Source organism: Mesoplodon bidens (genome assembly GCF_964165515.1).
Source record: "Mesoplodon bidens genome assembly, chromosome: 3".
NCBI lineage: Eukaryota > Metazoa > Chordata > Mammalia > Artiodactyla > Ziphiidae > Mesoplodon > Mesoplodon bidens.
The window spans coordinates 91,946,388-91,966,937 of NC_138178.1; the positions used below are offsets into that span (position 1 = coordinate 91,946,388).

Below are 20,550 nucleotides of genomic sequence, written 5' to 3' on the forward strand. Positions count from 1 at the left end.
GATTTAGATATTGTGATACAATTGAATTTTTTCACATATGGTTTGTATTAAGCTTTTATTTTGGAACATGGTTTCCCCCTTTGATCTTCAATTATCACTCACGGTCAAATATCAATGGATGGATACATAACTTTTTTTTATGTATGGTGTTTTATGTAAGGTGTTTCTGTTTAAGGACACCTTATTTAATATATGTTGTTGATTCATTAGCATTGACCTCTGTCAACAACACTATAACTCATGCTTGAACAAAGTTTATCAAACACACGTTTTCTCTGTAAGGTGCATCACAGCCTTCCTGTGCTTAGGAACACTAGAAAGCACTGCAGCACTAAGCTGGGGGACCATTTTAAACAGTGAAGTCACCAACAAAAAGCACAAAAATGCTAAAATTGTGGCACTAAATAGATCATGAAAAGGACACTGAGTTACAGTATGAGAAGAAGGTGGAGTATTATTGCCTTGTTCCCCATCCAAGTACTGACCAGGCCCGACCATGCTTAGCTTCCGAGATGAGATCGGGCACATTCAGGGTGGTATGGCTGTAGAGGAGTATTGCCTTGTTTGAACTCAGCTGGGAATGTACACATCAGGCGACTCCAATTTTTTACCACTCTGCAGATGTCTGTGAATGGTTGTGAAAATGCCATAGGTATTGATTTTGGGGTCACATAAATTTTAGCAGAGGAATCTGCAACAGAACTCACAAATGAGAATCTGCTCTAAATGCGGTGCGATAATCTGGAGCTTCAGGCTGGTTGGCCTTATGATGCTGCCATCTCAGTGCGTGGTTTCCAGGTCACCTCAACAGGGAAGAGATTGCTGGAGCGTCATTCACTAGCCCTTAAAGTCGTTGATCATTCACTGTCCATTAGCCAAAACTAATCACCTGACCCCACCTAACAGCAAGAGATCTGGGGACTGCTTGGATCCTTAGTGAGCAATATATATCTATATTTAAGTTACAAAAGGCAAACCAAAGAGGGAGAAAAACAATTGCACAAAGGGAGGCCTCTGTTCTAATCAGACAGAAAGTGCCCTGTGGCTGATTTGGGAGATTGAGGATGCTTCAGATTTCTCGTTTGGCTCCTTGCAGGTATCTCCATTCCAACTGCCAGATCACAGAGCATTCCAATCACCCCACCAATCTAATCCATTTCACTTTAGCAACACGCATGATTAATATCGTGCTCTGGACCCCTGTAATTTCAGTTTGTCGGTTCTGGTTTTCTCTCTTTCCATTTGCTCATCTGAGGATTGGAACTTGTCTTGCTTTTGTTGAACCTTACCATAGTATAAGCAGTAACTTGCTTGTATTGAATAAGGCTGATATCTTTGCTATAAACCCTAAGCACTTCATCCTCAGTTGGCAGATAGCCTGAATCCTTGGCAGCCACAGGACTGCTTAACCTGATTGCTCCATCATCATGTGGAGTACCAAGAATTTTCCCTCCTGGGTTGAGGGAGTCCTCATTGTTCCCCTCTCTGCTTGACTCAGCTAGCTCCATACTTGTTCTAAAGGTCTTTCACTCAAGACACTACTTCTTGGTGACAATTTCTGTATTAATGAGGACTCTTTAGTTTCAAATAAAAGAATTCATATTGAGCTAGTCTAATAATAATAGTAGTCACATTTAGTGAATGTTTATTCTGTACCAGTGTCTGGCACATAATGGGTGCTTACTCTTTTTGAATGAATGCCAGGCACTGTGCTAAATACTTTAAATGCCCTATCAAATTTAATACTCATGACAACTCTATACTTTTTACAGAAAAGAACACTGTGCCACAGAGAGGTTTAGAAACTGCCCAGGACACACTGCTAGTATATGCTGGAGCCAGGACTTGAACCCAGCCATCTCATTTTTTGCTACCCTATTAGCAAAAAGGAGGATTTATTATAAGAGGGTTGTTATAGAATCAAGGGCGGAAATTCAAGTGGATTGCAGAATGGGCTGGAGCCAGGAGCTAGAAAGCTCTTGGGAACCCAGGCCGTATTCTTCCTCTGATTCTCCTCTCTGCTTTTCAGACTAGATGTACCTTTGATAAGCAAAGAGAAAATATTGGCAAAGTGATGCAACAGATCATTTCACTGGTTCTAACTTTTTGACTTACCTTGGAAAGTCCCAGCACTGCCCTCACCTCCTTTGATTGCGTGGGCCAAGGCAGTCTATTTCTTTGGGCCTCCATTTCCTCATCTATAAAATGAGAAGCTTTTACAAAAGGATTTTTCAAGTCCTTTCCAGCTCTAAAATTCTATGATCTTGGACTTCCCTGGTGGTGCAGTGGTTGAGGGTCCGCCTGCCGATGCAGGGGACGCGGGTTCATGCCCCGATCCGGGAAGATCCCACATGCCGCGGAGCGGCTGGGCCCGTGAGCCATGGTCGCTGAGCCTGCGCGTCCGGAGCCTGTGCTCCACAGTGGGAGAGGCCACAACAGTGAGAGGCCCGAGTACCGCAAAAAAAAAAAAAAAAAAAAATTCTATGATCGTAAATAGACCTTCCAGGACAGAGGCACATTAATAATGGATTTGAACGTATGGGTTTGGGCTTTAGAATAGAGAAGTGTTCTAAGGAAAGAAGGACAGAATATGGTTTGAGTGGAGCCTGTGGTGAATTACTGTTTAGAACTGGTGTCAGGTAAAGGCCTTGGGGATATATAAACGGAAGGCAGAAAAGACTTCTCACCCTGACCAGATCAGAGAGATGGACCTCTCTGATCTATGAGCAGTTTCTGTGTGTGTGTGTGTGTGTGCGTGCGCATGTGTATGCAGGTGGGGAATAGCCCCCTTGCATAGTCATTTAATCTGATTTATTTATTTTCTCACCTCAGAATTTTCTAAGGGCTTTCTCCTGGGCCACAGGAAGAGAGCCAGAGGGCAAACCCAAACACTTGAATGGCCTAGTGAGCAAGTCACTCCTCTCTGTGTCTATTTTCTTATCCATAAGATGAGAGGTTTGGTCTATGTGATCTCTGAAATCCTGCCCAACTCTTAACATTTTGTGGCTCTGGGTACTGAATCAAAAGCCCCTCTCTTCCTGAATGCTCCATCCCTAGACCAGACCTTTGTCTTCATTCCTCTTCTCTGTTTACACCTGGCTGCCCAGATCCCTTCTCTTGGCCCCCTTTCTTCTTCAATTCCCTCAAATTCTACTTGCTTTTTAGCTGCTTTGCACCCTCTTTTCTTATATTTCTATTATTGTTTATTTAATATTATATATATATATATATATTTCTTATATTGCTGCAGACCCTCCCAGATTACACTCCTGATCTCCAGAACTGCTCCATCTCTATGTCTGCCTACTCCTATCTGCATCCTGGCTCCTAACTGAAGTTATATCCTTGGGTTCCTCTGAGGGCCCCCTGGGATCCCCTATCATTGGTCCCTCTGACAGGCACACCCTTCTCCAAAGCCAAAGGATCAGGTATTCAGTGGCTCAGGTGACAAACCTGCTGTCAGGTTACGGATATTGTTTCCTGAAAGACCACACTACAGTGTCAGTGGAGACTCAGGCTGCCTGCAGTGCCCTGCCCTCACCTGGCTATCCCACACAAGGTGAGAATAACCAGAACTCACCTCTAGTACCAGCGCTTACCTGGAAACATGGCTCTGAGCCTCTGGGCCCTGGTGCTGCTGCTGTCCTGTGCAGGTGAGAGGAACAGTGAGCTGGGCTGGAGATGAAGGGAATGGTTGCTGGAAAGAGACTTAAGAATGCAGGGGTTAACTGGTTAGAGAAAAAATAAAGGGGAAAGGAAGAGGGGCGGAGACTGGAGCTAAGGGAGAGAATGAGGGTTAAGAAATCAGGCCAAGACCTACTGTAGGTTGTTGAAAGGGACTCAGCTCACCATCTTTTTCACATCATATTTATATCCAGGCAGGGACTGGGCTCCAGGGCAGGGCTGAATTTGGGTTCCAGGCTTTTCCCCTTCAGTGATCTCTGGTTTCTCTTCTTACAGTGACCCTGGTCCCTACTGGGCCTCAGTCCCTGGACCCTGGTCTCTCCCTCCTGAAGTCATTGCTCTCCGTTCTGGACCAGGCTCCCCAGGGGTCCCTCAGCCGCTCACGGTTCTCTGCATTCCTGGCCAACATTTCTTCTTCCTTTGAGCCTGGGAGAATGGGGGAGGGACCGGTGGGAGAGCCCCCACCTCTCCAGCCCCCTGCCCTCCGGCTCCATGATTTCTTAGTGACGCTGAGAGGCAGCCCAGACTGGGAGCCAATGCTGGGGCTGCTGGGGGATGTGCTGGCACTGCTGGGACACGAGCAGACCCCCCGGGACTTCCTGGGGCACCAGGCAGGTGTGCTGGGTGGACTTGCAGAGGTGCTGCTGGGAGCCTTAGTTCCCGGGGGACCTCCTAGCCCTACCCGGCCCCCATGCACCCGTGATGGGCCCTCTGACTGCGTTCTGGCAGCTGACTGGTTGCCTTCTCTGCTGCTGTTGTTAGAGGGTACACGCTGGCAGGCCCTGGTGCAGGTGCAGCCCAGCGTGGACCCCGCCAATGCCACAGGCCTCGATGGGAGGGAGCCGGCCCCCCACCTTTTGCAGGGTCTGTTGGCTTTGCTCACCCCAGTTGGGGAGCTGGGCTCTGAGGAGGCTCTTTGGGGAGGTCTGCTGCGCACAGTGGGGGCCCCCCTCTATGCTACCTTCCAGGAGGGGCTGCTCCGAGTCACTGACTCCCTGCAGGATGAGGTCTTTTCCATTCTGGGGCAACCAGAGCCTGATGTCAATGGGCAGTGCCAGGGAGGTGAGTGCTGCCGGGCCTGGGGCTGGGCTGTGGCAGGGCAAGGAAGGGTGAGACTGGGGTAGTTCTCTTCCTTACTCTTTCCCTCCTAGGCAATCTTCAGCAGCTGCTCTTGTGGTAAGTAACAGGAGAGGAGTTCTGAGGGATTGGGCCTGGGACGTCATCAGCCTCCAGAGCTGAAGAGGAAACTGATGGGAGGGGTGTAGTTTACTGGTTTTTGAGTGTGACTATCGAGGTTGGTGTCCCAGCTCTACCCCTTCCTAGCCATGTGACCTTGGGCAGGTTATAGCCTCATTCTATACCCCAGTTTCCCCACTTGGGAAGTATGGATAATATTAACTACCTCAGAGTTTTTGCAAGGGATTAAATGAGTTGATACTGTATGTGTAAACCACTTAGAACTGTGCCTTGCACATGGTGCTTGATAAATGTTAACTAATAAAGATGCGGTATGGAAAGAAAGGATGGGATTGGCTTCCTCCACCCCTTACTGTTTCAGTACAACAGTGCCAGAGCACAGGCAGACATACTCAGTTGCTGGGCAGATTTCCTGATCTGAGGCCAACCAAGGGTTGTGTTTAAGCTGCCTGAAAGCGTATGCAGAAAGGAGAAAGAAGGGGGCCGGGTGGACAGAAGGGACTCCAACTGCTCCTAGGTGATTTTTGTGCCTTGGCGGGACAGATCTCTCTCCCCTTTCCCCCCATTCCAACATTTACACCGGTAACACCAGTACCCCCAACGACCTCAGTTTTGGAAAAGCCTATGCTTGCCACCCTCCCTGCAGGGCTCTGGGCCAGGGCCAGAAGTCTCAACCTGAGGACATGTAAACTGATCAGATGCTCACCTGCTCCTCCCTCTGCATCCAGGGGCATCCGGCACAATCTCTCCTGGGATGTGCGGGCGTTGGGCTTTCTGTCTGGATCGCCACCTCCACCCCCTGCGCTCCTCCACTGCCTGAGCGCAGCTGTGCCTCTGCCCAGGACTTCCCAGCCCTCAGGCCAGATCAGCCCTCGCCGGCGGCGGGCCATCTCTGTGGAGGCGCTCTGCGAGAGCTCCGCAGGCCCAGCACCGCACTACAGCATTTCCAACTTCTCCCTCTACGTGATCTGCCAGCACATCAAGCCTGTCTCCCCGCAGCCCCCTCCCAGCACCGCTGCCATCTGCCAGACAGCCGTGTGGTATGCAGTCTCATGGGCACCAGGTGCCCAAGGCTGGCTCCAGGCCTGCCACGACCAGTTTCCCGAAGAGTTCCTGGAGGCCATCTGTAGCGACCTCTCCTTTTCCACCCTGTCGGGTCCCACCCGCCGCTTGGTAAAGCGGCTCTGTGCGGGCCTGCTCCCACCCCCTACCAGCTGCCCTGAAGGCCTGCCCCCTGTCCCCCTCACCCCAGAGATCTTCTGGGGCTGCTTCTTGGAGAACGAGACTCTGTGGGCTGAGCGGATGTGTGGGGAGGCGAGTCTGCAGGCTGTGCCCCCCAGCAACCAGGCTTGGGTTCAGCATGTGTGCCAGGGCCCCACCCCGGATGTCACGGCCTTCCCACCCTGCCACATTGGACCGTGTGGGGAACGCTGCCCAGATGGGGGCAGCTTCCTGATGATGGTCTGTGCCAATGACACCATGTACGAGGCCCTGGTGCCCTCCTGGCCTTGGCTAGCAGGCCAGTGCAGGATAAGTCGTGGGGGCAATGATACTTGCTTCCTAGAGGGGTTACTGGGCCCTCTTCTGCCCTCTCAGCCCCCACTGGGACCGTCCCCACTTTGCCTGGCTCCAGGCCCCTTCCTGCTTGGCATGCTGTCCCAGCTGCCACGCTGTCAGTCCTCCGTGCCAGCCCCTGCGCACCCCACACGCCTACACTATCTCCTGCGCCTGCTGACCTTCCTCCTGGGTCCAGGGGCCGGAGGGAAGGAGGCCCAGGGGATGCTGGGACAGGCCCTGATGCTCTCCAGTCTCCCAGACAACTGCTCCTTCTGGGATGCCTTCCGCCCCGAGGGCCGGCGCAGTGTGCTGCGGACAGTTGGGGAGTACCTGGAACAGGAGGAGCAGCCGACACCCCTGGACTTTGACCCCACTGCCAGCTCCAGCTCTGGTTTAAGCAAGATGGAGCTGCTGGCCTGCTTCAGCGTGAGTGATCTGCCAAGGTGAAAGCTCCTGGAACAGAGGGAAGGGCCTCCATGGGAATTCTCTACTATATTACTGAGAGGCAGTAGTGTAGTGCAGCGGTTAAGCCCACAACTCTGGAGTCATACAGGCTTGGGTTTACATCTTAGTTCTGTGATCAACCCAGGACAAGTTTTTAACCTCTCTGAGCAATATTTTTCTCATCTGCAAACGAACAGGGAGAATAATGGTGCCACTCTTTTTAGGGTGGCTGTAAGGATTACATCAGATAACACATGCTGCGACCTTAGCACTAGTATATGATATAAAAACAATATGTAATAAATGTGATCTCATTATTATTCCTGACTTTTTGATTTTCCCCCTTTCTGCTCCGGAAAGGAAAGGGATCAAGTTAGAGGGCTCTAATTCTGTCCCTAGAGAGTGAGAATTGGAAACTGGCAAAATATAGGAAGATAAGGCAGAAATGAGAAAAATTCAGGGTGATTGCAAATCAGAAGGGTTGGGTTCCAGGTTCAACTATGCCACAGGTGTGGTTTTAGGGGGGTAATTTAATTTGGTTTTCCTGGGCTTCAGTTTCTTCTCTGTAGAGTGAAGGGGCTGGAATATGTGAATACCTTAGTTCATTCATTGAGTTCCGCTTATTTGTAAGGCACTTTGCTAGGTTCTGTAGGGAATATAAAGATTCCTTACTCCAAGCTAGGGCCCACTTTCTCGAGTCCTGAGACCAGTGAAATGTAATAATTTGGTTCATATCTACAAGTATTTACTGAGCCAACTATGGGCCTGGCATGGGAAAGGCTATAGCAGACGTGGTCCCTGACCTAAAGGAGTGTAACATCTGAGCAGACACACATACTAGCTTTAGATGAAGGACAAGCATTCTAGCAAGTGGAGTTGGAGTGCCTGGGGAAGCCGCAGGAGGGACAGAGGAGACAGCTCTCTTGGCATCTTGTCTGTCTCCCCACCAGCCTGTGCTGTGGGATCTGCTCCAGAGGGAGAAGAGTGTTTGGGCCCTGCAGATTCTAGTGCAGGTAACAGATGCGGGGGGTGTGGGGGGGCAGTATGTGGGTGGACTGGGTGATAGCTGTGGCCTGAGGTCCCTGCCCAGTGAGGCCATAACCACCATGACCTCCTACTCCCAGGCATACCTGCACATGCCGCCAGAAAATCTCCAGCAGCTGGTGCTTTCAGCGGAGAGCGAGGCTGCTCAGGGCTTCCTGACGCTCATGCACCGTTCCTGGGCCCAGCTGCAGGTGGGCACGGAGGGAGAAGGGAACGAGGGTGGCGGGGAAGATCTAGGAATCAAGAGCACCTGGAACCAGGTAGGCAGTGGGCTCACTCCAGCAGAAGGAGGAACTCAGCAGGGGAGATGGCCAGAAGAGTGGGCATCCCCAGAGCCGGCATTCATTCCTGTGCCCCCACAGGTGCCACCATCTGAGGAGCAGGCCCTGGGTCGTCTGACAGCCTTGCTGCTCCAGCGGTACCCGCGCCTCACCTCCCAGCTCTTCATCGATCTCTCACCACTCATCCCCTTCTTGGCTGTCTCCGACCTGATGCGCTTCCCACCATCCCTGTTGGCCAATGACAGTGTGTAAGGACCTTGTACAACTCCTCCTGACCCTGTCAGGGTCAGGACAATCCCCGCCACCTAGAGCAGCCCCTTCGATTAAAACTGGGGAGTCTCCTTCCTGTCCATGACAGCAGGGCTGCACAGAGCCAGGGAACAGGGCCAAGGGCTAAGACCCATTACTCTCCCCAGCCTGGCTGCCATCCGGAATTACAGCCCTGAAATGAGGCCTGAACAGAAGGAGGCTCTGGCAAGGCGACTGCTGGCCCCTGAGCTGTTTGGGGAAGTGCCCGCCTGGCCCCAGGAGCTGCTATGGGCAGCGCTGCCCCTGCTCCCCCATCTGCCTCTGGAGAACTTTCTGCAACTCAGCCCTCATCAGGTATGAGGACGATCCTTTATTTGACTAGGCTGTTTTCTGATAGGTGGGATGGGAGTCAGTGGCATGTCTCCTAGTCCCACAGTGACCCCAACATGAGCTGACCTGCCCCATCTCAGATCCAGGCCCTGGAGGATAGCTGGCCAGCAGCAGGTCTTGGGCCAGGACATGCCCGACATGTGCTGCGCAGCCTGGTGAACCAGAGTGTCCAGGATGGAGAGGAGCAGGTGCGCAGGTGAGTGGTTGTGGGACCGGTGATCACGGCCAGAGCGGGGGAGAGGCAGGTACAGCTGCCATGATGGGTTGGGGTCCTAGAAAGGAAGGGGCAAGAGAGTAGGCAGTGGCCCCTGGCGGTGTAGGGCTCCAGGAGAGAGGCCTGTCTGTGGCATCCACATTTCCTAGTTTAGTGGTCGGAGTGCTTGCTCCATGTACCCACATGGTCCCTGCCTTAGTACCAGCCTTAGTACCAGCCTCAGTGAAGGCCAGCTTCGTGCCCTCTTCAGGCTGGGGCCCCTCGCCTGTTTCCTGAGCCCTGAGGAGCTGCAGAGCCTGGTACCCTTGAACGATCCAATGGGGTCGGTAGAACAGGGGCTGCTGGAATGCGCGGCCAACGGGACCCTCAGCCCACAAGGACGGGTGAGCCCCTCGGCACAGGCCTACAAGACTCCAGGCTTCCCGTGGGGGGTGGTCTGTGTGGAGGACGTGCCCAGTCATCTCAACCAAGCTTGAGCACAGTTGGTGCCAGCCCTTGCCACACCTTGGCTACCTTCATTCCTTACTTCCTTACTCCATGGCCATTCTTATCTATTACCACCTCTTCGGGCCCCTGCTCCACCTGGTCTATGACATCTCGAACGTATCCTTTGATGTCTTGAACCCAATCTTCTCCTCTCCCATCCCTGGTTCCAAGCCATAATCCAGGCCCTGGGAAATCCAGATGTGGGATTAGAGAGGAGGCTTAAGGTTCACCTGTCTTTTCTCTCCAGTCCCAGACCTCCTTTGGTTACAGGTAGCATATGAACTTCTGGGGGTGTTGCGCTCATCTGGAGGAACTGTGCTGAGCCCCCGGGAGCTTCGAGTTTGGGCCCCTCTCTTCCCTCAGCTGGGCCTCCGCTTCCTGCAGGAGCTGTCAGAGCCCCAGCTTAGAGCCATGCTTCCTGCGCTGCAAGGAACCAGTGTCACACCTGCCCAGGTGGGCCTATCTCACTCCCTGGCTTCCACCTGCCACCCGCGGAACCTCAGTCAAGAGAATTACATTCAAGGATACCATTGGCCCCCCTGAAGCCACCTTTTCCTCTGTCCCAAGGAGGACTCCCTCAACCCCCTTCCTCAGATGAAGAAGAGCCCAGAGCCAGGCTGGTCACTGGTGTGGTAGAGAGGGAGCTGGAAGCTTTGGAGGGCGGGCCCTAGGGACCTGCTTGGGACCTGGCTGCCAGGACCTGAGAGCTGCTGTTTCCTGTCCCATCCTCCCTTAGGCTGTCCTACTGCTTGGACGGCTTCTCCCTACGCGTGACGTGAGTAGAAGCAACTTCTCAACATCCCCCAGAGCTCTCTGTCCCCCCGTTTTCCCTGGCTCCCTCTCAGCTCCCCTCATACCTGCCGCCTTTCTGTGTACTGTGATTGTCCTCTTCCCTACCACCTGGCCCGGCTTCTTCAGGTCTCTTGTCTCTCTTGCTCCCCAGCTGTCCCTGGAGGAACTCTGCTCCTTGCACCCTCTGCTTCCAGGCCTCAGCTCCCAGACATTCCAGGCCATCCCTAGGCGAGTTCTGGTCGGGGCCTGTTCCTGCCTGGCCCCTGAGCTGTCACGCCTCTCAGCCTGCCAGACCGCAGCACTGCTGCAGACCTTTCGGGTATGAGAGCAGCAGGGAGGATGGCCAATCAGGGATGAGGGCTCTGGTTGGGAGGAGGGCATCTTCCCTGTGCCCAGGGAAGCCCCCTCAAACCTCACCACTTTTATACACACACTCACACACACACACACACACATACACGCAGCCAATTCTCATGCAGGTGAAAGATGGAGTTAAAAACATGGGTGCAACAGGTGCCAGTGCAGCTGTGTGTATCCCTGGTCAGGTACGTGTGGTTTCTCCCGACTGAGCTCCTCTCCACGTCCCAGGGCTGTTTCATGTGGCTGGTGCTGCCCCACATTCTCTCCCTGCAGTGGCCCCGAGAGTCCAAGTTAGCTCTGTGTCCACCAAGACATTCGTAGCTCTCCCCAGGGCCAGTTGCCGGACAGCATGACATCCTAGAATGTCAAAGGCACAAGGGTCTGAGAAATCTTCCAGGCCAATCATCCTGTTTTCAGATAAAGAGACCAAGGCTCTGAGAGACTGAGGGAGTTTTGTCCATCAGGTGCCTAATCAACAGCGACACTTGACCACAACCGCCTTTTATGTGAGGGCTCTTGGGTGTGCCCTTCTAGAGTGGCACATGCCATTCCACCCTTCTCCTAGTTTTGGTCCCTTCCTGCCCCCCATGGTTCCCCTTCTTCTTTGAGGCCTGAGTCCAGACCCTTTCACCTATCACTACACTGCTACACCCACCCCACCAGCAGCCTATCCCCACCACCTGGCCAGACTGCCTGCTGCCTCTGCTCCCACTAAAGCTGCTACAGCTGGACTCTGCTGCTGTTCTGGCTGACCGAAGGCATTACCGGGAACTGCCCTGGTCTGAGCAGCAGGTAATTCTTCCCACTACCCCAGAACTCCCTTCTCTCACTATTTTCCACCTCTCTCACCCATCCCTCAGACATACGGCATATTATCCCTAGCATCCCTTATGATGTGACCTGCTTAGCTCTCGTTTTCCCTCCTCCCTATTGCCCCATTTCTCTCTCTCTCTCTCTCTCTCTCTGTCTCAGCAGTGGGCATTTGGGAGAGTAGGAGGCTGGTGGGACCCACAGGGTGGAGAGGCAGCACTGGGTCCAAGGCATCATAGGTCCTTGGGCAATATCTCTGCTGGGAAGTGGCTCCTCTTTCTTTCTCCTGTAGGCACAGTTTCTCTGGAATAAGATGCAGGTGCCCACCAACCTGACCCTCAGGAATCTGCAGTGAGTAACTTGTGTTGAGCTGTGAGTTTAATTCAACCAACATTTTTTGAGTGCTTACCATGTGCCAGGCACCATGTGATATGTGGGGGAGTGGGGGTATGAGGATCAATGATGCATAGCCTCAGCCTGGGGGTCTTTTTCTGGCTCCTCCTCCCCTGACCCTCCTGCCCTTCCATAGCACAGTATCTATCCTGATTGGGTTCAGGTCCTAGCCCCATCACCTGTTTGTGATCTTGGGCAAGTCATTTAACCTCTCTAAGCTTCAATTTTTCCTTCTGTAGAATAAGAATTAAACTGGTACCTTCCTACTACCACAGCATTGTAAATCAACTATACTCCAATAAAAATTTTAAAAATAAATAAAATGGTACCTTCCTATAGGTCGTTGTGAAGATTAAATGAGATAAGGCATAAAAGGTACTTAATACAGTGCCGGGCCCAGTGTAAGCTTCTGGTAGACATTTGCTAATTAATCCTCAGAGCCACTGACCAAGCAGGAATAGACAGGAGTTAAGTATCACCTTACTTCCACCCACAATAAAAGAACCATGGGCTTCTGAAGACGTGGCTCTAGTCTCAGTTTACCACATTTCTAGTAGAATGATGCTGGGAATGTCACTTGACCTCTGTAAATCTTTATTTTCTTCTCTGATAAACAGTGATGATGTTGTGGGAAGCCAGTGAGAATATCTATGGAAAGATATTTCTCAAACTGTAAATTACCGTAAATGAACATCTGTACTTGTATTGAGAATGTTGCTATCAAGGAGCAGAGAGGCTGTGGCACGTGTTGAATGAGCATCTACCCACTCACACATCTACAGGGCTCTGGGTACTCTGGCAGGGGGCATGTCCTGTGAGTTTCTGCAGCAGATCAACTCGATGGCAGACTTCCTTGAAGTGGTACACATGATCTATCAACTGTCCACTGGGGTTCGAGGGAGCCTGGTGAGAAGGGTGCTTGGGCATTAGTGGGAGCAGGGAGGTGGGGACGCTGGGTATAGAACCCAGCCTCCATGCTCAGCACTGTCCTGAACCTGCTTCCCTACCCTGTCCTACAGAGGACCTGTATCTGGGCAGAGCTACAGAGGAGGATGACCATGCCAGAGCCAGAGCTGGCAACCCTGGGGCCAGAACTGAGTGGGCTGGACACCAAGCTACTCCTGGACCTACCGTAAGGCTACAACTGGAGATACTGGATTCTCAGAAGGCTCAACCTGGAGTAGAAGATCTGCCCTTAGGAAACACCTTAGAGGTGGTGTTTTTCTGTCTGGTGGTTCCCTGACATCAGTTACAGCCTAAATCAGAGGATTCTTTTCAAAGTTGTGCTAGGGGAACTTTCCTGGTGGTCCAGTGGGTAAGACTGCATGCTCCCAATGCAGGGGGCCCAGGTTCGATCCCTGGTAGGGGAACTAGATCCCACATGCATGCCGCAAGTAAGAGTTAGCATGCCGCAACTAAGAAGTCCACATGCAGCAACTAAAGATACCTCATGCCACAATTAAAGATCCCACATGCTGCAACGAAGATCCCGTGTGCTGCAACTAAGACCTGGCGCAGCCTAAATAAGGAAATATTTTTTTAAAAATGAAAAACAGGGGCTTCCCTGGTGGCGCAGTGGTTGAGAGTCCGCCTGCCGATGCAGGGGACATGGGTTCATGCCCCGGTCCGGGAAGATCCCACATGCTGCGGAGCGGCTGGGCCCGTGGGCCGTGGCTGCTGAGCCTGCGCGTCCGGAGCCTGTGCTCCGCAACGGGAGAGGCCACAACAGTGAGAAGCCCGCGTACCGCAAAAAAAAAAAAAATGAAAAACAAAGTTGCTCTAGGTATTGACTGGCTCCCCAAACAAGGCCCCAGCATGGGACACCTGAGGGTGGCAACATTGTGATGTGAGCTGCCAAGCAATATATATATATATTTTTAAATATTTATTTATTTGGCTGCGTTGGGTCCTAGTTGTGGCACATGGGATCTTCATTTGCTGTGTGCGGGGATCTTTAGTTGCAGCGTGTGGGAATCTTTAGTTGCAGCATGCAGGATCTTTAGTTGTGGCATGCGAACTCTTAGTTGCAGCATGTGGGATCTAGTTCCCTGACCAGGGGTTGAACCCGGGCCCCCTGTATTGGGTGCATGGAGTCTTAGCCACTGGACCACCAGGGAAGTCCCCAAGCAATCTTATTATAACCTAGGCCACATTAATAGAGTTAGAATATTTAAAATGAGGGAGGTAGAAGTTCCCTGGTGGCCTAGTGGTTAGGATTCTGGGCTCTCACTGCCGTGGCCCGGGTTCAGTCCCTGGTCAGGGAACTGAGATCCCATAAGCCACATGGCATGGCCAAAAATAAAAATTAAAAAAAAAATGAGGGAGGTAGTGATTCAATTCTGCCCTATAGGACCGTAGTCTGCTTAGAGAACTGTGTTCTCAATATGTTCAGAGGAGTAGGTAAAGAGAAAATGTGTGAAGCATGTGATAAATACCTTCAAATACCCCAGGGGCTATCAAATAGAAAATAGATTGGCATGTTTCTGAATGGCCCCACTGGGCATGACTAGTACCAGTGAATGTAAGTCAGATTTTTACACAATATGAGGAAAATTGTGGTAGTGAGTTCCTGGCCACTGGAGCTATTCAAGCCTAGTCTGGATGGCCCCATAGCAGGAATGTTGTAGAGCAGATTCAAGTATGCATGAGGAGAGAGAAGACTAGATGAACCTAAGGCGGCTCCTAAACTAGAGACTCTAGGAGTTTATGAGTATCTCACTCATAGGCTTCTGTTCCCATTTTACCCCCATGCTCACCCCATTGCCAACTGAACTGTAAGTCAGAGTAGGAAAAAGCTGGCGTTGGTCTTTCTGGGAGGTGACTCCATCCTTACATTTTTATAGACCTTCCCACAGATTTTGGCTTTTGTACTACTTGGTCCAGTTCCAGACTTGGCAACCCTAGATAGAGTACATGGTGTCACTTCTGATTTTGGGGCAAAATGGCTTTTTAAAAAATGCCTTTCAAATCTATTTAAATATATTGGTTCTTGGAGATAATTTAGAATCCCAAAGACCTGGATGAGGTGAAAGACCCTGGACCATGAGTTGGAAGACCCGAGTTCCTCATTTGTGAAAGAGAGATGAGAAAATACCTCTCTTACCCCCAGGTTTTGCCACAGGATCAAATGAGATAATGCCTAAAAGAACTTTGTCAATTATATAGTGCTATACGAACAAGAGGGGACCTTCTCACAATAAGTAGAGGAAGGGTCGTACTGTGGAAAACAGGAACTGAGAGTAAGACCCCACCATTTGATCTCTTTGAACCTCAGTGTTTAATAAAATGGGGGAGGGGACTTAGTGATACTTAATATTTGGGGCTTTTGATTCCATTAGATGAGGTAGGATTGTTTGTTACTTCTTCTCAAGAAGACTGGAAATATGTCACTCCCTTTGTTCTCTCCCTGCAAGCACTGTGGTGGGAACTGGGTCTGGGGCTTCCTTTCCAGGGCCACAGGGTTTGGTCTAGTGTTACCTCTTGTCTGGGCAATGTGGCATTCTGTGGTCCCTTCTCAACTTGGCTCAATTCTGAGTCCCCCGACTGTCAAACTGCTATAGGGTCCGGTTGATGGACAGACTGTCCAGTGAATCCATTATGTTGGTGGTGGAGCTGGTACGAGGCACTCCAGAGCAGCTGCTGGCACTGACCCCACTCCACCGTGCAGCCCTGGCAGAAAGGGCACTACAAAACTTGGTAAGAGTCCACACCATCAGACTCAGAACTGTAGCCTGGGTCATTCTTACCACTCAGACAATGCTCTCTGTCTTCTAGGCCCAGACCTGAACTTTTGCTGCCAAACAGGTTTTTGTCTACAAGGCCTTAGCCCCTAGATCTACCTCTGGGTTCTATTCCTTGATAGTCTGCTTCAGGTTTCTTGTCCATATTCCTTGGAGTATAAGGAATTCCTTGGATTCCACCTCCCAGTCTTCCTGCCTGCTCCTATTTGGGCTCATTGTTTAGAAAAGTGAACAATGGCAATGAACTTCATAGGGTCTTGGGTTGGGAGCTGGAGGGAGGCAAGGTCAAAGATCTTGGTGTCTTGATCAAAGAGACTGGTCCTCTGAGCCAGCGGTGCATTGTCCCAAGGCCTGATGCCCCTCTCCAGGCTCCAGAGGAGACAACAGTGTCAAGGGAAGTGCTGGAGACATTGGGTCCCTTGGTTGGATTCCTGGGAATAGAGAGCACACGACGGATCCCCCTACAGATCCTGCTGGCCCATCTCAGTCAGCTGCAGGGCATCTGCCTAGGAGAACCATTTGCCACAGAGCTGGGATGGCTGCTGTTGCAGGAGCCTGTTCTTGGGTACGGACCTCCGGAAACTTCAGATTCTAATTCATCCTTCACCCACCCTCTCAACCACCCTCATCAGTGGCAGCCCATTCAATATGCTTGAGGTCCTTGGAGCTCTGAGTCCCCAGTCCCAGCATGTCTTTCCTCTTCCTTCCCCTCACAGTTCACTCAGCATCCCAACCCCTGATCTTCTTTCTGTCCCTCAGGAAACCAGAGTTATGGAGCCAGGATGAAGTCGAGCAAGCAGGACGCCTAGTATTCACTCTGTCTCCCGAGGCTATTTCCTTGATCCCCAGGGTGAGGTGAAGGAACAAGGGAGGGAGTAAGAGCAGAGAGGGGACTGGGGAGCTGGTTCCAGGGAGCTAAGGCCAAGGAAGTTGAGGGCAAAGGGTGTGAAGCTCGAATTTAGCAGGGGGAGACTGCTAAAAAGAGACAGGACTTTGGAATTACAGCTGTAGCAGCTGGCCCTGACCTGCCCGGCTCTGCCCACCCTCCTTCTACCTTCTCACCCAGGAGGCCTTGGGCCCAGAGACCCTGGAGCGGCTCCTAGAAAAGCAGCAGAGCTGGGAGCAGAGCAGAGCTGGACAGCTGTGTGCAGGGCCACAGCTCACTGCCAAGAAAGCAGCCCTGGTAGCTGGGGTTGTGCGGCCCACAGCAGACGATCTCCCAGGTGAAAATCCCCACATGCCCATACATGTAGCATGGTGTACAGGAAAGAGTATCCAACAATGCAGTTCGACTTGTGCCCTTGGGGCAGATTTGTGTAACTTCTCTCTAGGCTGGGGTTTTCTAACCTATAAAGCACAGAGGTGTGAGGGATGATCTTCAAGGTCTCTTCTAGTTCTAGGGTTCTATAGCTCTGGTAATTTATAACTCATTATATTTTTAGCCCAGGACCCCCCTTTCCCTGCTCTCTTATCCCTGTTTACAGCTGACTCAGCTCTAGGCTTGATTAAGCGTGGAGCTCTCTGCTGGGAAGATGCTTAGGATGGAGGAAGGTGACACTGTGGGGCTAGGGACCTGGGTTCCAATGTAGATCTGCCATTCAGTCCCTGAGCAACCCCATCGGTCTTCCATCTATACAATGAGGGGCTTGTCCTCTCCAGTCACTTGTTCTAATATCAAGTCCTATAAATCTCACACTGTAGTAATCCCTTGAGCCATAGTGCCCATATTGCCCTGTCCTTCAAAGGTTGGGGGGGTCATTCCATCTATAGCTATCTCTCTGGGCATACTTTAGTACTACACTGACCCCCTGGCCCTGCCTTCCCCCTTTAGAACCTGTGCCAAATTGTGCAGATGTACGGGGAACATTCCCATCAGCCTGGTCTGCAACCCAGATCGCAGAGATGGAGCTTTTAGACTTTGAGGACTGCCTAGCACTGTTTGCAGGAGACCCAGGACTTGGGCCTGAGGAACTACGGGCAGCGATGGGCAAAGCAAAACAAGTTAGTGATGGAGAGTCCAGTTGGGGTTGGAGGTGGAATAACATGAGGAAGCTGGTTGGGTGTGATGTGGAACACAAGGGAATGGATAGCTGGGTGAGGGGTGGGGGACATAGGAGATAAAAGAATTAGAGGGTTTGGATCCTGAGTAGGAAGTCAGAGGGGATGAATACTGAGGGAAGGAAGCTAGTGAAATGGGTAGAGGGACTAGAGAAGTGGTTACCAAACTTTAGTGTGTATCAAAATCATCTAGGGAGCAGGTTTTTTAAATGCTTATTCGAGGATCTCATGCTAGACTCACTGAAGAAGAATCTCTGAGGATGGGGTCTGGGCATCTGCATCTTAGCAGTCACCGCCCGCCCCTAAACCCCAAGAGTCTGGTGCATGTAAGAGTTTAGAACTCATGGACTACAGTCTGCTATTCTTCACTACTGAGACTCTAGAGTCTTTCAATAACACCTTAGTCAGAGGAACCTTAATCCAGTCCTCTCATTTTACAGTTGAAACTAAAGACCCAGAGAAGGCAAGTGATTTGCCCAGAGTTACACAGCTAACGTCAGAGGCAAAACTAAGACCCAGCATTCTGACTCTTAATCCAGTGCTTTTTCCATTCACACTCATCCTCTCTTTCTCTAGTTGTGGGGTCCCCCCTGGGGATTCCGTCCTGAGCAGATCCTGCAGCTGGGTCGGCTCTTAATAGGTCTAGGAGAGAGGGAACTACAGGAGCTGAGCCTGGTGGACTGGGGTGTGCTGAGCACCCTGGGGCAGATAGATGGCTGGAGCTCCATCCAGGTAACATCTTCTATCCTCTCTACCACCTTCCAAACACCCATCCCACAGATACAGGCCTCTAGGGCATCTAAAGCCCATGGAATTTCTTTCCTGTGATCCTGCCTGGCCATTCTTTCTATCTTTTCCTAATACCCCATACTAGTAGCCTTAGGAACTCTGTGATTTATTCACTCTGAGGCCCTGGACACATAATACTTCCTTCTGCCTCCCTTCCCTTTGGCCTTCTTTTTTTCCATCCTTCTCTTTTTTGGATCCTCAGCCTTTCCCATGGCCATTGGATCTTCAGGTCTTTTTTTTTTTTTAATAAATTTATTTATTTTATTTATTTATTTTTGGCTGCGTTAGGCCTTCGTTGCTGTGCACAGGCTTTCTCTGGTTGCGGCAAGCGGGAGCTACTCTTGGTTGCAGTGCGCGGGCTTCTCATTGTGGTGGCTTCTCTTGTTGCGGAGCACGCGGGCTTCAGTAGTTTTGGCTCGGGGGCTCAGTAGTTGTGGTGCGTGGGCTCTAGAGCGCGGGCTCAGTAGTTGTGGCGCACGGGCTTAGTTGCTCCGTGGCATGTCGGATCTTCCTGGGCCAGGGCTCGAACCCGTGTCCCCTGCATTGGCAGGTGGATTCTTAACCACTGCACCACCAGAGAATCCCAGATCTTCAGGTCTTAATAATAAAAAATCCAGTAGCACTTGTCCCTTCCCTAAGCAGTTGCCCATCCATGACTTCCCCATGACTTCTCTCCTTATCCCGTGGCCTCCACCTCCACCCCAGCTCCGGGTTGTGGTCTCCAGTTTCCTGAAGCAGAGTGGTCGGCACGTGAGCCACCTGGACTTCCTCCACCTGACTGCACTGGGTTACACACTCTGTGGACTTCGGCCAGAGGAGCTGCAGCATATCAACAGTTGGGAGTTTAGGTCACCTGTGGAGGAGGGTGTGGGTGGTGGTGCTGAGGGAAAGGTGGGCTCACTGGGGAGGGAAGGATCATACAGCAGTGGTCCCATGGAGGAAGGGATCTCACCTGAAGCCATTTCTACCATCAACTCATGACCACGGACCCTTATCACCATGGCTGAATCCTTCTCCCTTCCTTCCCACTCTTCCACAGCCAAGCAGCTCTCTTCCTGGGCAACCTGCATCTCCCATGTTCTGAGGAGCAACTGGAGGTTCTGGCCCAGCTCCTTGTGCTGCCTGGTGGTTTTGGCCCAGTCAGTAACTGGGGGCCTGAGATCTTCACCGAAATTGGTACAATAGCAGGTAGGGAGACTGGGCCACTGCTGTTGCTGGTTGTCAGGGGTTGGTTTCCATGCCATGGATGGACTGGTTGGAGGACTGCTCTGGAATTCTTAAGGTGGGAGTCTGAGAAGGCATTTAGGTAAGAGGTTGGAGATGTGTTGGGGAAGGTCTATGGTAGGATACCTTGGGATTAGCTGGAGAAGGCCAGTATAAGATAATGTTTGCATGCCCATCCCACTTGCTGCAACAGCTGGAATCCCAGACCTGGCTCTTTCAGCACTGCTGCGAGGACAGATCCAGGGCCTTACCCCTCTGGCCATTTCTGTCATCCCTCCTCCGAAATTTGCTGTAAGTATTGATGGAGTGGGGTCTGGGGTGACCACAAGAGAGCCAGGGCCCAACAAGGGCTACAGTGGATGTCCTGATTCTTGCTTCCACCCCTAGGTGGTGTTCAGCCCCACCCAGCTATCTAGTCTTACCAGTGTTCAGGCTGTGGCTGTCACTCCTGAGCAAATGGCCTTTCTGAGTCCTGAGCAGCGACGAGCAGTTGCATGGGCCCAGTATGAGGGGAAGGAGATCCCAGAACAGCAGGGTGAGTTCCCAACTGCACAGCTTGGCCCACCAACCCCTGACCCAGAATCTGAACCCTAACTTGGTACTGGTTGGCTCACAGAATCCTTCAGGGAGATCCTGGAGTGAAGGGGTCTACAGGCAGATAGTTTCCAAGTATCAGTGGCTCCTGTGGAGCAGAGCTGTGATATTCCTTCCATTCTCTGTCTCATTATAGGTCGAAGCACAGCCTGGGGTCTCCAGGACTGGTCACAACCCTCCTGGGCCCTGGCATTGACCATCTACTTCCTTGGCAACCTGCTATGAGCCTGTCTCTGCAGTTAAA

The 20,550-nt window shown here is 51.6% G+C and overlaps 1 protein-coding gene across 1 annotated transcript; it reads left to right on the plus strand.

The window, feature by feature from the left end:
- Window positions 1-3,501: 3,501 nt before the first annotated feature.
- On the plus strand, window positions 3,502-20,531 carry STRC (stereocilin; the record flags this gene model as incomplete). Its single annotated transcript, XM_081227268.1, has 29 exons — window positions 3,502-3,653; window positions 3,961-4,746; window positions 4,836-4,860; window positions 5,610-6,864; window positions 7,833-7,895; window positions 8,007-8,117; window positions 8,289-8,455; window positions 8,624-8,810; window positions 8,927-9,042; window positions 9,311-9,443; window positions 9,817-9,999; window positions 10,283-10,321; window positions 10,490-10,657; window positions 10,818-10,883; window positions 11,365-11,490; window positions 11,801-11,859; window positions 12,684-12,807; window positions 12,921-13,033; window positions 15,462-15,597; window positions 16,010-16,206; window positions 16,401-16,491; window positions 16,708-16,864; window positions 17,473-17,642; window positions 18,276-18,431; window positions 19,194-19,336; window positions 19,528-19,676; window positions 19,906-20,003; window positions 20,100-20,247; window positions 20,443-20,531. The coding sequence occupies exons 1-29, from the start codon at window positions 3,608-3,610 to the stop codon at window positions 20,529-20,531; spliced, it is 5,301 nt and encodes a 1,766-aa protein (XP_081083394.1). The 5' UTR covers window positions 3,502-3,607.
- Between the last annotated feature and the right edge of the window lie 19 nt (window positions 20,532-20,550).